Source organism: Vitis vinifera, chromosome 8 (genome assembly GCF_030704535.1).
Source record: "Vitis vinifera cultivar Pinot Noir 40024 chromosome 8, ASM3070453v1".
NCBI classification, from domain to species: domain Eukaryota; kingdom Viridiplantae; phylum Streptophyta; class Magnoliopsida; order Vitales; family Vitaceae; genus Vitis; species Vitis vinifera.
In genome coordinates this window covers 13,844,275-13,861,124 of record NC_081812.1, presented here as the reverse complement: position 1 = coordinate 13,861,124, position 16,850 = coordinate 13,844,275, and the positions used below count along the sequence as shown (strand labels likewise).

Genomic DNA, 16,850 nt, shown 5'->3' with positions numbered 1-16,850 from the left:
GTAAACCCCTCTTGCTGGCCACCCGGAGGAGCTAAACATTTTTATTTATTGGAGGAGTGGGGGACGACTTCTATGAACGGGCTGCATGGGGCATATGGGCACCTTGCCATGGTGGTGGTTGAGGATGGAGACTTACTGAAGGGTGAGCAGTGGGACTGTTAAAAGCTTGCAAGAGAAGAAAATGGGGTGTGGTAAAAAACGTATGGGGAGGGGGGGATTTTTGAAAGAAAAAGGAGTACAGAGGGAGGGGAAACTAGGCATTAGCGAGGTGATTTAGGAGGAGAGAAAGGAAAGGGAATTGGATTTTTTTTCCGTGGTTTGCCAGAAGTTTAAAAGAAGAAACTGAGCAGCTCGAAACTCGATTATTCTTGTTGGAGAGAATCACTTTTAGGAATGTTTATTGTAGATTTCCCATTCATTTTCACTAGTATGCTTTTCTTCTATTTTTCTATTGATTCTTGGATGATGTTTGTTGATTAGAAGTAGACATTGAAGGCTACATGTTTGTTTCAGCTGATCTTTAGGTTGGTTTGGTTGTGTTATAACATGTTCATATCCCTCTTTTTAATGGTTTTTGTTGAAGATCGATTTACCCCTGTTTAAGCTTCCCCATGAGATATCTACAACCATGTCTTGATTTTCATTTAATACTCGTTTGATTTCACTTACCCTCATCTAAGCTCATTGATAAAAATATGAAACGTGGTTTGTACGGGTTCATTTTTTGTTCTTACCCTTTGTGCTCTATTTTGTTGTCATCCTCTGTTCTTGGTATTCGTCCATGGAGTGCATCAGATTTCTCACATTTGCCCGAGGGAGTAAGGAACTGCAGGAAATATATTCTCAGTTTGTGGGTATTGTTGTTACCTCGCGTCTTTGGCGATCCACATAGTAGCCAGATGGATGGACGCGTGATCTCAACTCATAAAGGTTCTTGATCCAGTCGTCATTCCTGCAAAAAGGCATCCGGACAGGGTGTCCGGACGCACCCTCCGATGGTTTTGTTAGCCATGGTCAGAGAGAGGAATTAGCCATGGTCCCAATTTGCATAGTCACCTTGGCACACGATCCCAATAGTCATTTGTTCTCTTCTTGTTTCTTAATATTTTAATAATTTTCCAAACTCCAGTTTTCAAATAACTTTCAAAATTCCAATTCTCAAATCTAATTTTCAAAACTTTCATTTTCAAATAATTTTTCACAATTCCAATTCTCAAATTTAATTTTCAAAATTCCCATTTTCAAATATTTTTTTTAATTCTAAATTTTAAATTTAATTTTTAAAGATTTCAATTTTCAAAACTCTAGTTTTCTTTCAAATAATTTTAATTTCACTCCAATTTTCAAATATTTTTTTTTAATTCTATCACTTTTTATCCTTCATTAGGGTTTTGAGTTACTAAAAATCCCATTTTTAAATAAAGTAGCTACATTTCCCTTCAGATAAGCACTTTCACAAATTTTATTTGATTTTCAAATAATTTTCCGCCTTCCTTTATTTTTAATAAGCATGAAGACAATTTTCATAATTCCAAAATAATGGAATTTGTGGGATTAATTCATGCAAAATAAATTGGGCTTTGGTGGGGGTCCTACATATGAGTTTTTTCTTTTGATTGTCAACTGCTATGCTTAATAAATATTGCTTGATTTTTGTCACGATATTTGATATGTATGTAATAATTTTATACTTGAGCTAATATTGTTTCCATGATAGCGCACTATTACTTGCTGATAAGGTATGATCTCACTCCTACTTTGCTTATTCTTATGCATGTTTCACTTTATTATTTGTATCAATTGTCACATTTGCCTCACTTTATTTAGTAGTGACCTTATTATAGGGCTTAGAGGGGTGTTATGACTCACCACTGTACCTTCCTAATAGGGTAACTTAACCCCCGAATCTAAATTTGTTTTTTCAGATACCGTCTTTTCCAAATAAGAAGTCACACTTAAGGTTTTCTTTCTTATTTTGTTTTCCCTTAAATAAAATAAAATAAAATAAGAATAAGTGACGACTCCAAGTTTTTTTTTTTTCTTTAAAAATCATATTTTCAAGGAATAAAAAAAATAAAATAAGCGAGTCGTGCCATCGAATGGGAACGCATCGAGCGAAAATACGAGGTCCACAATAACAAATGAAAAAAATAATATGTTCAATAAAATCTAAAATTGGAAACTTCTCGATCAAAACTAGGTTTTGGGTAGTGAAGATTTTAACTACACGAAGTTTAAGTTATCTATTTAGATATTTACAATTTTATAAAAAATAAAAATAAAATTCTCATGAACTCCATATTCGGTAGATTCTTGTAACATTTTCAAATTTAATTTTTTCTTTTTTCTTTTTAAAGGAGAGAGTAGTATTTGGAAAAAGTAATAAAGGAAAGAGTAACAAGAGATTTAAAAGAGTTTTCAAAAACAATATAATCGAAAAACAAATTATATAATCTATTTGGAAAACAACAATCCCCTAACTTGGAAAACAAAAATGAAAAAATTTTGTCCAAATAAGGTTTTTTGAGAATTTATTTTGAAAATGGATGAATTATTTTTGAAATATTTTCATGGGGTTTTTTTTTAAGTATTATAAAAATAATTTAAAATATAAAGAATATCTTTAATTTTTTTTTTAATATTATATATGAGTGTAAAAAACATTAATGAAGAATAGAAACATTGTTTTGATTGATTTTTCAAACCGGTACACTAAAATTATGCTAAAGCATACTAAATGAATGGACTAAAAGATTTTAGATGGGCTGGCCCAGCCCAAAAACATCTTCCTGGAACCAGGCTTGGATATTGGGCTGGGAGTGAAACCGACAAGAAAGGCCCAATAACTCGAAGCGAAAAAGACCTCATCCTTTACATGGAAAAAAGATCTGGGTATGTAATCTGAGGCTTGGAAGTGATTCTGAAGCTGTGCTCTGCCTTGTTCCTCCTCTGTAAGGGAGAATAGATAAGAGATAACGTGGGTATAGCGTCTCAATTTCTATGTACAGTTATTCATCAATGGAGGCTGGAACCAACATTCTTTCTTCAACTCCTTCATTTCCTCCAAGAACTCATTTTAGAAATTCTTCTTCTTCAGGTAATGCCTTTTTCTTTTATGTTGTTTTGTTTGGTTACTGGAAACTGAAAGAAAAAGAAAGAAGTGGAAGGGAATGTTGAAAACCTTGTATTTCCTATGCTACAAATGAGTCTTTCCCGAGAATTCGATTTCTTGGCTAAATTTTGGTTGGGTTTTCTTCAGTTTTATCGTGCGGCCAAACTTGGGGTTTGCGGGAATGAATTAATGATAAATAATGATGTGAATCAAATGGGTATGTAAAGCTTAGTTGGTTTCCAATTGGGTTTTGGCATAGCACAGTGAGCTTCTGAGTTCAACTTGTATTTGTTTCGCTTTTAAGTTCTGTTTCTTTATTGTTTATGATATGAATTCCGTAAGCACTTTTAGCCTCTTGTTTGATTCCCGGGAAGACTCAGGAAAAAGAAGGGGAAATTCTTGTTTAATTGAATTGCTGAGACTGACTCTATCTTCCCACTCTCATGGAGAGGTTCGTGGAAGAGAAAAAGAAATCTTAATTTAGATGCACTTCTAAAGTTTATGCTAGATCATTAGGAAGAAACAAGTGCCATTTGTGGAAAACATGTTGCATAAAGATGTGTCGCCTATCAAAAAAATAAAGGTGGATTCCTTCCGGAATTGTGATTCCATGGTAGGATTTTGCTTTTATTGTGGATTTTGGGTCCATTTAAATTCATTTCCGAATCCACTGGTGTGTGTTTAAGTGTTGACCAAACCATTTATTTGGAAGCTGGGCCTCGAATTTCAAATCCAAACACCCAAATCCATGCACTTGAAACAACCTAAGAATTTTTAGAATGGGAATTTGAATTTGTAAGTAGGGCTATGGCATTACAAGAAATTTGGTCCATGTATAACCAACAAAAATTATCTTATAAAGGTTGACCATCTCATATATGAGGAGCTGTTTCACCTGGGAATTTTTTTTCCTGAATTGCAGTGGCAGGCTGGGTGTGATAGTGTTAGGTTTTCTGAGCTGTTTCTGTTTCAGAAATTTATCGCTTCTAAGGATCTATTGCAATTTTAACATGTGAAAACAGGGAGATAACACCAGGAGGAATAATCATGGATTTGTAGGAATACTTTTAAAATACTTTGGTTTACCTGAAACCATGGTATTTTCCTCCAAAATAGGGGAATGGGATTAATTTGGGCGAGTGTCAAAAAATTATGAACTTAATTAGGTTGCAATTTGACAGTAGGTGATCCTTATATTGAATTATTGCAGTATCTGCACTTGCAACTATTCCACTTGTTATTCTCTATTCTTTTCTTGTAAAAGAGTGCTGTTGTTTAACCTAGTTTAAGTTACAGCCTCTCCAGCAAAATACATCCCCCTTTTTTAGTATTTCCTGGAATTGGTGGATTGTTAATGTACTCATGTTAATTTGATAAATTATAAGTATGTCCCTTGAAACTTTTCTGTTGCTCTCTCTTCTCGTAGAGTTATGCTATTGTTTTAACCTTAATTATATTGCTTCCTTTGTGGAAAGTATGTTATTTTTTCACATTTACTGGGAAGTTTTTTTTAATTTTTTATTGTTATTATTTTTTTATATTGCACCCTTTTGTGCACCTTTTTTTTTTCCTCATTTACTGGGAAGTTTATGATAATCTATCTTTTGGTTCTCAGGATGTTTCATATATGTTTATCTGTTAATTTTGCAGTTTTAATGCTTCATGACCAAGTAGCTCCTGCAGTTGCCTCAATTCCAACAACTATTGCTCGAAAATTTCCTACTTCCGTTCTTTTGCAAGAGCAGCGTGATGAGTATAGGCCTTTTCCACAGGCACTCAAGGATGAGAGAACATTCCAGGTCTGACCCTTGGGACAGATTGGCAACATTAGTAGTGGCAGACTCTAAACATTAATATATTTATTCATCTTTTAGGTTGGCAATTTTTTTCTGCTTGCCTAATTCTCATCTGAGTAAATCTTTTCATATTAAAAAATAAAAATAAAAAATCCTCGGACTGGAGGGTATTTTGTTATTTTGGATACCAGTAATCTAGTGGTTTTCTATGAAAGACCATTGTTGGTTCCTCTTTTTCAAAATTTATAATGCTTAAAATGATTTATGTTGTTTCCTTCTCAATTTAAAGGTCAATCTGATAAATGTTGTCGTGTTGAAGTATCCCTCTACCTCTTCTGCTTGCTGCCTCCGGCCTCCCTTCCTCTCTTACTATAATTTTGATGGGGGTTTGTAAATTGTATCATTGATTTTCTCATAGTTTTTGCTCTGCTGAAGGCAACATTGGAGAAGAGGCAGATGGAGATTGTGGTCTCAGCTGATGAAGAGAACTCTGATGATCATAATCAATACATGGTGAACTTTGAGCGCCAGTTGCTTCTCCAGCCTGGTTTATGGTATTCGTAAGATGAATCAAACTCTTTGATTCCTGTTGCTTGTGTTAGTTTGCTATTTGTCTTATTAAAAATTGTTGTTCTTTTTGCTCATATATTTTAATTTTATCCAAAGTTGCATCCCCTATTAATTTCTTTTATTCTGTCACAGATTGCCATCCTCCCAAACAGGAGAAAAGTCACCCTTTTCCTCGAGTATTATGAAGTCTATTACAACTGATATTGAGAATTCTATGGATGTTAAACCATGCGATGTGCTTGCACTTGCTAAGAAAGCTTTATCAGCCTCAAAACAAGCAGTCTCATTATATGAGAATGCAAAACTCCTTGGAGCTGATCTTGAGGATTCTCCTTCTCCTAGGTCAGTTTCTTTTGAACTTCCTTGTTTCCCGGTTGTCACATTCATATTTCTAAGGTATTTATGTGGGGAGTAATATTTTAAATGGCTTCTTCAGTTTGGGGGCCATAAGTTCACCTAATCTTCCACTCGAGGAGAAAACAGTGAGGTCAACACGGCTTCTAGAGAGGCGATCTAAAAAAAGAAGGAATCCAAAAGTTGCAGTTCATGAAAACCATGGTTCTAGAAGGGCAGAGGTACAAAGAAAGATAAATGAAGGGTATGATCCAAAAGACCCTCTTCGTTTATTCTTGTGGGGTCCAGAAACAAGAAAACTTCTTACTGCTAAAGAAGAATCTGAATTGATTGTTCAGATACAGGTATATTCCTGACTCCCATCAGTTTCCAATTTAGGATGTCTGATCTAAGCAGAGGACTTATTCTCATTTGTTGCTCTGCATAACAGGAGCTAATGAGATTAGAAGAGGTGAAGAAAAGGCTTCAATCTCATCTTAAGCGTGAGCCAACGGTGGTTGAATGGGCTGAAGCTGTTGGGCTTAGTTGTCAAGTCTTGCAGTCACAACTTCACTCTGGAAACCGTAGCCGGCAAAAGCTGATTTATGCTAATCTTCGTATGGTGGTTCATATTGCTAAACAATATCAGGGGCGTGGTCTCAACCTTCAGGACTTATTACAGGTAAATCAGAGCAAGGTTGTTTTTGAAACTTCTGTTTTCCCTAACATAAGTAATATTGACAGCTGGAAACATGGACAGCATTGGATTTTGCAGTAGAATGTTAAGGTTGTATCAGCAACCTCTAGTCTAACAAATGCTTCATATTGAAGCTCTTAGGGGGGCTTTACATTTAAATGGTTTCCAGTTTCCCTTTCCTTTTCCTGGTTAAATTTAACAATAAAACATATCAGCTAATTATAATATTTTCTGCATCTATTCTGATCCTGTTATAGGAGGGAAGCATGGGTCTTATGAACAGTGTTGAGAAGTTCAAGCCAAATGCTGGTTGCCGATTTGCTTCTTATGCATACTGGTGGATAAGGCAAGCAGTTAGGAAGGCCATATTTCAACATTCCAGGACAATCCGTTTGCCAGTAATGAACCTTATATTCCTGAACTGATCTCTATTCAACAGATTTTAGTGTTTTGACAAAAATTATGGAAGGTTTTTTTGGTGTCTGATCTTAAATAATTTTGAACTTTTGACAAAAAGTTCCTATGCTCCAATGGAATTTGGAAGAATTTTATAATCTCAAATTTTGAGCCTGCTATCGACTTCTCTCCATGATAGCAGAGAAACTAGGGAGTTGCTGTGCTAAAACACTGATATTATTGCCCTTTTACCTTTTATTTTTAAGATTTGAATGTCATGTGTTTATCTAAACAAAACACTAATACTAGTGTCTGAAGAACTAATAAATTATTTGCAGGAGAATATGTATAGCCTCCTGGGCAAGGTAAAGGAAGCAAAGAGACTGTTCATTCAAGAAGGGCATCATGACCCAACAAAAGAGGAAATTGCAGAACGTGTTGGAATTACAATTGAGAAGTTGCAAAGACTGCTACTACACACAAGGATGCCACTTTCAATGCAACAGCCTGTGTGGGCAGATCAAGATACCACATTTCAGGTAGTGTTTTCTTATTATGTTGATTTCCTTCTTGGAGTACAAATACCAAGTCAAAGTGGAATTGTAACATCCAATTACTGCCTGGAACATACAAACGCTGCTCTTGGAAGCTTAAAATTCACATATCGATCAAAAAATACAAGGACTGTGGGGAAGCCAAGGGTAACTGCAAAATTTAACAATAATTACTGAAAAAATTGGGAATTTATGTAAGAACAACTAATTATCACCTCCCTATTGTGATTCCTGAATATATATATATATCTGGATTTACGATATTCATGAGCTCTCATATATGGTATTACTATAAAACCGTGTTTCTCATGAAAAGGGATTGTGCATAGTTTGGAACTTTGGATGTTATTACATGCTTCTCATTGTATGCTCTCAGGAAGTCACTGCAGACACTGGAATTGAGATCCCAGATGTGAGTGTGGCAAAGCAACTGATGAGGCAACATGTAAGGAACCTCCTACATGTTCTCACTCCTAAAGAAAGGCGGATAATTCGACTAAGATTCGGCATTGGGGACGGCATTCCCAGAACACTGTCTGAAATTGGGCTTGTGTTTGGGTTTTCTAAGGAGAGAGTGCGTCAGCTGGAGCAACGAGCACTTCACAAGCTCAAACAGTGTCTCAGCAGCCATGGTCTGGAGTCATATACTGATTTACTTGTTTAAATGTTAACAAATATTCATGAGTTTTGGCCTTTGGAACTCTTTTCGAAGTTGAGAGGAAGCTTTGAAGCTGAATTTACCAGCTACTGGTAGCTCAACTGATTATGAGAGAGCGCCCTGAATGGGGTTTAGGCATTTTCTCAAGTGGTTTGTTAATATGTTCTTTGTATCGCCAAATAGAACGCTAATCTGTGTTCTGTAAGTGAATGTTTCAAATGGGGTATTTATGTTAAATAATCGAAAGTTTATCAATGTTTTCTATGTTTTGAACATTTCTTAATTTTTAACTTCTGGGTCTGAAGCAATAATATAAAACGTGTGGCCCTGGGGCCAACTGGAAGTAGCAGTCATTCAATGGGAATGGGATAGGCCTATTCCTGCAGCCAATGGGTCCATGACTCCATGGAGGGTGATTATAATTTATCTGAGGTGGTAGAACAACCTGCGCAAGGCACCACAGAGAGGATTGACGGGTCCATCATTGCAAATTTACAAGCAAAAGATAACTTCCATGTGCTATATCAGGCTATCAGCCATACAGATGCGATCCACACTACCATCATTTAATGTTTGTCAATATTTGAAAGAAAGGACCCTGCTAGACCGTACCCTCTCCTGCATGGTGTGTTGTTGAAAACAAAATCTGTTTCCAAAACAGTGGAGTTGGAGTACGAATTTGGTGTAAAGTCATGGCAATAGGCCCCGCTTGCCAACTCAGTATAGGATTGATGCAGATGTGTGGGAGGTGGGAATTGGGAATGGCCCACAAGATCGGCGGTGTTTGTCATTTGGCCTGGGCCCTGGACACAGACGTTGCTTGCTTGCTTCTGCGTGCAAAACTCTTCTTTCTTTGTTTGGTTTCTGTACTGCATTTTTTGAACCTCGCTCAAGAAATCAATGTAGAAACTGCTCGCCGCTCACACCCTCCGACTCCTTCATGCGGTGTATATGTCTCTGAAGAGCTGTGCTTCAACTGTTACTGACAAAACCCACCAACCCTCACCCTTGCCAGCAAGGGCTGGGCCTCTTTCTAGTTTCTACTACTATGTTAAATGCCTGCAATGCTAACCTCTAACTCCACCTGCTTCATCTTTTGCTTGCTGCTACTACTACTACTCTCTTTCCTTGCATGCCCTGCTCCTGACAAATTCACCAACTCCCCCTTTCCTCCTTAATTAATGCTCTACTATACCATCTATCCATCTACAGTTCGTCTTAATTCCTTCATTTTCTGCCTCTCTTTGTGTTGGAGTGCTGTGCTTCCCTGTTATCGTCTTGGTTTTGTGAAGCTGATGGCCGGCGCCATGCTTTCCTCCGGCCCTCATTATCATAGTTAATTTGGATGCTTCTCTGTTATCTGCAAAAGCCCATCTTCTGATTTCCAAATCGGTATGTGAGCGTTCCTCATTTGATCTTTCTGTGTATTCTAAAACCCTTTATTTATTTATTATTGAATTTACCTGCAAATATTTCTAACTAAATAAAAAAGGGAACACCTTAAAGCTTTGTAGCTCCAAAACAAATGTCTTAAACTGCTGTTGAAAACTGAACTAAGCAGTACACATGCCAATGTTCTATCTGTTTCTGGTAGTTTACAAGTAGAGTTGACAAAGAAGTACCTTTTGCATGAAAACATTCTCATTCTTGGTTGTTTTTTCAATATTATCTTTCATAATTTACGGCAAATGTTGATTTTTCATATCCACCAGAATGCTTTCTGTTCAATTATTATGCACTGGTGAAATGGTTGGGACTTGGAGATTTCTATGGCTTTTCTTCTTGTTATGTCTCGCCAACTTTAAGTAATGCAGGTTTCACTCTGATAATCGAAAGGTTTTTGCTTTAATACACTCTTTCAGATAACTTACCTATTCAGAGTACTGACTGAAACTCCAACAATCTTTGAAATGGCTTCTTCTCCAAGTTGGTCCAAGCTCAGGTTGTTCTTGATGATGTTGCTGTATTCTTTAGACCTGAATGCAGAAGCCTCAGAATTGCAGGCATTGCTCAACTTTAAAACTGGTCTTAGAAACGCAGAAGGGATTGCAGATTGGGGCAAGCAGCCATCACCCTGTGCTTGGACAGGGATTACTTGCAGAAATGGCAGTGTTGTTGCTCTTTCTTTGCCTCGTTTTGGTCTGCAAGGGATGCTTTCTCAGGCACTGATATCCCTATCAAACCTCGAACTTCTTGATCTCTCTGACAATGAATTTTCTGGTCCAATCCCATTACAGTTCTGGAAGCTCAAAAACCTTGAAACCCTCAATCTAAGCTTCAATCTTCTCAATGGAACCTTGTCTGCTCTTCAAAATCTTAAAAACTTGAAAAATCTAAGGCTTGGGTTTAACAGCTTTTCAGGCAAGTTGAACTCTGCGGTCTCCTTTTTCTCAAGCCTTCAAATATTAGATTTGGGTTCGAATCTTTTCACAGGAGAAATCCCTGAGCAGTTATTGCAACTATCTAAATTGCAGGAGCTGATTTTAGGAGGAAATGGATTTTCTGGTCCAATTCCATCATCCATTGGAAACCTTTCGGATCTTCTTGTTCTGGATCTTGCTAATGGCTTCCTCTCTGGTAGCCTCCCCAAGTGTATTGGATCACTGAAAAAATTGCAGGTGTTAGATATTTCCAACAACTCGATCACAGGACCAATTCCCCGTTGTATTGGGGATTTGACTGCACTAAGAGATCTTCGGATTGGAAACAACAGATTTGCAAGTAGAATTCCTCCTGAAATTGGCACTCTCAAAAACCTGGTTAATCTGGAAGCTCCCTCTTGTACTCTCCATGGTCCAATTCCAGAAGAAATAGGCAATCTACAAAGTCTCAAGAAACTTGACCTTTCTGGCAATCAGTTGCAATCACCAATCCCCCAATCCGTTGGGAAGCTGGGGAACCTCACTATTCTTGTCATCAATAATGCAGAACTAAATGGGACCATTCCCCCAGAACTGGGCAATTGCCAGAAGCTAAAGACCGTTATCCTGAGTTTCAATGATTTGCATGGGGTTTTGCCAGATAACCTCAGTGGTTTATCTGAATCAATCATCTCTTTCAGTGCTGAACAGAATCAGCTTGAAGGGCAGATTCCATCTTGGCTTGGCAGGTGGCTCTTTGCTGAGTCTATTCTCTTGGCATCAAATCAGTTCCATGGAAGGATCCCATCACAATTAAGCAATTGTTCATCCCTGTCGTTTCTCAGTCTCAGCCATAATCAATTATCAGGCACCATTCCTTCAGAGCTTTGTAGTTGCAAATTCTTGTCTGGACTTGACCTCGAGAATAATCTCTTCACTGGGTCAATTGAAGATACATTCCAAAACTGTAAAAACCTTTCCCAGCTTGTTCTTGTCCAGAACCAGCTTACTGGAACTATCCCTGCGTATCTATCTGATCTTCCACTTCTAAGTCTTGAACTTGATTGCAACAATTTTTCAGGAGAAATTCCTGATGAGATATGGAACTCAAAGTCCCTACTAGAGCTCAGTGCTGGTTTCAACTTTCTTCAAGGCAGGTTGTCTTCAAAGATTGGCAATCTGGTGACCCTTCAACGCCTTATCTTGAATAATAATAGATTGGAAGGCAGAGTTCCAAAGGAGATCAGAAACTTGGGGAGCTTATCAGTACTCTTCCTAAACCAAAACAAGCTATCAGGCGAAATACCTCCTCAATTATTCCAATTAAGGCTTCTGACAAGCTTGGATCTTGGGTATAATAAATTTACAGGAAGTATTCCATCCAACATTGGGGAGCTGAAAGAGTTGGAGTTCCTGGTACTTGCCCACAACCAACTATCTGGCCCACTTCCCATTGGGATAACAGAGGGTTTCCAGCAATCATCAATTCCAGATACAAGCTATTTACAGCATCGTGGAGTTTTAGATCTCTCCATGAACAAGTTTTCTGGCCAGTTACCTGAAAAGCTTGGAAAGTGCAGTGTGATTGTGGACCTGCTGCTTCAAAATAACAACTTCGCTGGAGAAATCCCAGGATCAATTTTCCAACTCCCGTCTGTCATTTCAATCGATCTTTCGTCAAACCAACTGGAAGGGAAGATACCTACTGAGGTAGGAAAAGCACAAAAGCTTCAAGGTCTGATGCTGGCACACAACAACCTTGAAGGAGGCATTCCTTCGGAGATTGGCAGTCTAAAAGATCTAGTAAAGCTTAATCTATCTGGAAATCAGTTATCTGGTGAAATTCCTGCTTCAATTGGCATGCTACAAAGCCTTTCTGATCTGGATCTAAGCAACAATCATCTGTCTGGTTCAATTCCTTCTTTCTCAGAATTGATCAACCTTGTTGGCCTTTACCTACAACAAAATAGAATATCAGGTAACATTAGTAAACTACTCATGGATAGCTCAATGTGGCACCAAGTTGGCACTTTGAACCTGAGCTTAAACATGTTAAATGGTGAAATTCCAAGCTCTATTGCAAATCTGTCATACCTGACTTCCTTGGATCTGCATAGAAATAGATTCACTGGCAGTATAACCAAATACTTTGGCCATCTCTCACAACTTCAGTACCTGGACATTTCTGAGAACCTCCTCCATGGACCGATTCCACATGAGCTATGTGACCTCGCTGATCTAAGATTCTTGAACATTTCAAACAATATGTTACATGGAGTCTTGGACTGTTCTCAATTTACAGGAAGATCTTTTGTGAACACCAGTGGCCCTTCTGGATCTGCAGAAGTAGAGATCTGCAACATCAGAATCAGTTGGAGAAGATGCTTCCTTGAAAGGCCAGTAATCTTGATATTGTTCTTGAGCACTACCATTTCCATTCTATGGTTAATTGTTGTCTTCTTCCTAAAGAGGAAAGCCATATTTCTGGATAACAGGAAGTTTTGTCCTCAGAGCATGGGAAAGCACACTGATCTCAATTTTAACACAGCTGTCATTTTGAAGCAGTTTCCCCTTCAGCTGACAGTCTCAGAAATTATGCACATCACAAACAATTTCTCCAAAGCCAATGTCATAGGTGATGGAGGATCAGGTACGGTTTACAGAGGGATCCTCCCTAATGGGCAGTTGGTTGCCATCAAGAAGCTTGGGAAGGCAAGAGACAAAGGAAGCAGAGAGTTCCAAGCAGAACTGGATGCAATTGGGAGAGTGAAGCACAAGAATCTGGTTCCGCTGCTGGGATATTGTTCTTCTGGAGATGAAAAACTATTGATATATGAATTCATGGCAAATGGTAGTTTGGATTTCTGGTTAAGAGGTAAGCCTAGAGCTTTGGAAGTGCTGGATTGGACTAGAAGGGTAAAAATAGCAATAGGAACAGCGCAAGGGCTTGCTTTTTTGCACAACATTGTTCCTCCAGTCATTCACAGGGATGTCAAGGCCAGTAACATACTTCTGGATGAAGATTTCCAACCTCGGGTTGCAGATTTTGGACTTGCAAGGATTCTGAAAGTCCATGAAACCCATGTGACCACTGAAATTGCAGGAACATATGGATACATTGCACCAGAATATATTCAAAACTGGAGATCTACAACGAAGGGGGATGTGTACAGTTTTGGAGTGATTATGCTAGAAATGGTCACAGGAAAAGAGCCAACTGGTTTGGGATTTAAGGATGTGGAAGGGGGGAATTTGGTGGGATGGGTCAAGGAGATGGTGGGGAAGGACAAGGGAGTAGAGTGCTTAGATGGGGAAATTTCCAAGGGGACTACATGGGTGGCTCAGATGCTTGAGCTGCTACATCTGGGTGTAGACTGTACCAATGAGGATCCAATGAAGAGGCCTTCCATGCAGGAGGTGGTTCAGTGTCTTGAACATGTTGCAATGAAGAACTAGGATCCACACTGGTGTTATGAGGGCAATATCAATGTTTGTTCCCCTGTGCTATCTTTATCTGAAAGAAGATGAAATGGACATAAGGGTTTGTTCCTTGGTAATGTACCTTTTGTAATGAAATGTGCTCTAATGAAAGCGGATATTTATCCTACAAGTTAGAAATTATTTGATATTCAGAAGAAGATGATAACAAGACAATACCCATATTATGCTGGTAAACAAAACTAAAACATGACATCGGACTTTGACAGATGTGATTAATCACCAAATATTATAGTTGGTCTCTATATCTACTGCAAAAGTTTCACAAGATATCATGATATACTGGGCTTGGGTTGACCTTTAAATCCGGTAGCTTCACCCAGATATCAGTGTATACTGGGGATCTTTTCTACTTCTCAAGCTACTTGCCTCTTCATTAGATTCCAAATCCAACCTTTCCCTTGGATCATGGGATGAAGAACTGTAATTAGCATGTCATTTTCAACACACTTCTATTTATTATCTCTTCGAGTGGAGCACCCAAACAACCGCCCAGTGCTCACTCCAGAGTTGAACTATTAATCTTTACAGCAACAATAGTTTCTATCAATTCAACTCTCTTGCGAGATAAATTGGTTGTCAGCCAAATCCCGTTAACTATCAATCTTGGTTGTCACCCAGGACATGGGTGTAGGATGGACTCGTTACAGGACTTCTACAATACAAGATAGACTTGTATTTACACATGGCATGTAAAAGCCCTCCGAGAATCATTTAAAGCTAAGACTCGGCTGAATGAAGGCTGCCCACAAGCGAAGAATATACTGTGTCATCAGGTGTAAGGCCTGTCTCTTTCATCTCATCATATAGTTTAAAAGCTTCTTCGGATCTCCCGTCTTTAGACAGGCCTGAAATCATAGCTGTGTATGTGACTACATTTGGAACCAACCCTCTCTGAGGCATTTCATCGAACAGTTTCAGTGCCATATCTACCTTTCCATCTATGCATTCCCCATGTATAAGTGATGTGCATGTATAAACATCTGGTATCAAACCCCTGTTTTCCAGTTCATCTTTTAGCTTATGAGCTTCTTTCATATTCCCTCTCTTACTATACCCATCTATTAGAACATTGTATGTAATGATATTAGGTACATTTCCTTTCTCCTCCATCTCTCGAAACACCCTCTTCGCTTCCACAAAGTTCCCCTCCTTGCAATAGATGTCAATCAAAGTAGTAAAACTCATTGTGTTGGGAGACACACCTCTTTCCACCATTGAAAACAACAAGCCCTTTGCTTCATCTTTCCTGTTCAATTTACACAACCCGCTGGCAATTGAGTTATAAGCAAACACATCACTCTCAAGTCCTTTCTTCTCCATGACAACCTGCAGCCTCAGAGCTTCATCTACCATTCCACTTTCACAGTATCCATCAATTAATGTATTAAATATCACTGGATTGAGATCAATCCCTTTACCTTGCATCTCATTTACCAACATTTGCGCAGCCTCCATCTGCCCAGCCTTGCACACACCATGGATCAAAGCCCCGTAAGTGTGAGCACTCGGAATGAGGCCCTTGTCAGTCATTTCATCAAACAATACAAGTGCCCTTTTAACGTTCCCTGATCTACAATTGCAACTAATGATTGAAGTGTACACATAAACATCCGCCTCTATCCCTTTCTCACGCATTTCCTCAAACAGTCTCTGGGCTTCTTCTATCTTCCCTATGTTTGAAAACCCATGAATCAAAAGTGTATAGGTCACAACATTGCATGCCACCCCTTCCTTCTCCATAAGGGTCAAAATCTCCGCAACTCCCCCAAGATCCAATCTTTTAAAATAGCCTTCAATAAATGCATTATATGTGACAACATTGGCTTTGACCCCTTTAGCAGCTACTTCGTCCATTAATTTCCTGCCCATTTCCACATCTCCTCTCTTACACAACCCATCAAGCACAATCGTCAAAGAGTAGACGGTAACCTCAACATCTAAATTGACCATTCGCCGGAAAAACCTCAAACATGAATCCACCTGACCACCTCTCCGAAGGGCAAGTAGATAAACCAAGCAGGACCTCTCATCAATATGAAACCCCTTCTTCTCCATATGTTCAAAAGCCTCTAAAGCCTCTCCAAACATTTTGTTATCCGCATAAACCCTAAACAATAAATCAAAAAACTTCTCCTTAAATTTAGCTCTATTGCATTTAGATTCATTGCATGCATCATCAACCAAAGAAGCTATGACTGTAACTGGAACTCTAAGACCATCATCAACAGCAGCACAATTGAAGAGATGCCTTATCTCGGCAAACTTTTGGGATTTATGTAACTTGTCAGACTTTCGGGATCTATATAACTTGAAAATTAGGGTTATATAGGCCCTAAGATCAGGTTTATAATAGTTTTTTCTAATGAAGTGAAAGAAATCTAAGCAAGATTCGGCTGTGAGAATATGGTTTGAGAGAATAAGGTGAACGGTCTGAGAATTGAGACTAGAGAGGAGAGATGGTGTTGTTTGGAGAGATTTGGCGCCTGAACTTACTAGGGTTTTAGAGATCTTCCCGGCAATTTCTTGATTCAATTTCAAACTGGGGTTTGAGGAGAAAGCTTTTTTCAGGTTACTCCACATCTTTGGGGTGGACATTGGAAATCAGAGAAGACGACACTGTCGAGGTCACAGGGTAGGGTTCCGAAAGCAGTTGATCTCTGGCCACCCTCCTAAAAAGGAAAACACTTCCGCGGGTGCTTCCGTAGTGAAATATCAAATTTTATTGGCTCATTCAGTCATGAATCATGATGACAGTCTTGACAGACACGATTTCGAAAAAACTACAGTGACGTTAAAAAATATTTTTAAAAATACTTCAACTAAAAACCTATACTCAGCAGCAATTTCTCACCTCTTAAGTTTAAATATTTAAA

The 16,850-nt window shown here is 38.4% G+C and overlaps 3 protein-coding genes across 3 annotated transcripts; 2 read left to right on the top strand and 1 right to left on the bottom strand.

The window, feature by feature from the left end:
- The first annotated feature begins 2,884 nt into the window (after positions 1-2,884).
- LOC100267110 (RNA polymerase sigma factor sigF, chloroplastic) lies at positions 2,885-8,371 on the top strand. Its single transcript, XM_010655300.3, has 9 exons — positions 2,885-3,097; positions 4,763-4,911; positions 5,344-5,468; positions 5,611-5,820; positions 5,915-6,176; positions 6,263-6,493; positions 6,766-6,906; positions 7,243-7,443; positions 7,835-8,371. The coding sequence occupies exons 1-9, from the start codon at positions 3,001-3,003 to the stop codon at positions 8,120-8,122; spliced, it is 1,704 nt and encodes a 567-aa protein (XP_010653602.1). The 5' UTR covers positions 2,885-3,000; the 3' UTR covers positions 8,123-8,371.
- Positions 8,372-10,026: 1,655 nt separating this feature from the next.
- LOC100256832 (leucine-rich repeat receptor protein kinase EMS1) lies at positions 10,027-13,932 on the top strand. Its single transcript, XM_002276710.5, has one exon. It carries the CDS (start codon positions 10,027-10,029, stop codon positions 13,930-13,932), a length of 3,906 nt encoding a protein of 1,301 aa, XP_002276746.2.
- A 451-nt stretch (positions 13,933-14,383) lies between these two features.
- On the bottom strand, positions 14,384-16,837 carry LOC100251700 (pentatricopeptide repeat-containing protein At2g32630). Its single transcript, XM_002276726.5, has one exon. It carries the CDS (start codon positions 16,570-16,572, stop codon positions 14,695-14,697), a length of 1,878 nt encoding a protein of 625 aa, XP_002276762.2. The 5' UTR covers positions 16,573-16,837; the 3' UTR covers positions 14,384-14,694.
- Positions 16,838-16,850: the final 13 nt, after the last annotated feature.

Excerpts from the sequence above, each read along its gene's own strand:
- LOC100256832 (XM_002276710.5), top strand. The coding sequence starts at position 10,027 with ATGGCTTCTTCTCCAAGTTGGTCCAAGCTCAGGTTGTTCTTGATGATG.
- LOC100267110 (XM_010655300.3), top strand. The coding sequence starts at position 3,001 with ATGTACAGTTATTCATCAATGGAGGCTGGAACCAACATTCTTTCTTCA. Across the intron at positions 3,098-4,762 it reads TAGAAATTCTTCTTCTTCAG|TTTTAATGCTTCATGACCAA; the intron begins GTAATGCCTTTT and ends TTAATTTTGCAG. Across the intron at positions 7,444-7,834 it reads ATCAAGATACCACATTTCAG|GAAGTCACTGCAGACACTGG; the intron begins GTAGTGTTTTCT and ends GTATGCTCTCAG.
- LOC100251700 (XM_002276726.5), bottom strand. The coding sequence starts at position 16,572 with ATGTCCACCCCAAAGATGTGGAGTAACCTGAAAAAAGCTTTCTCCTCA.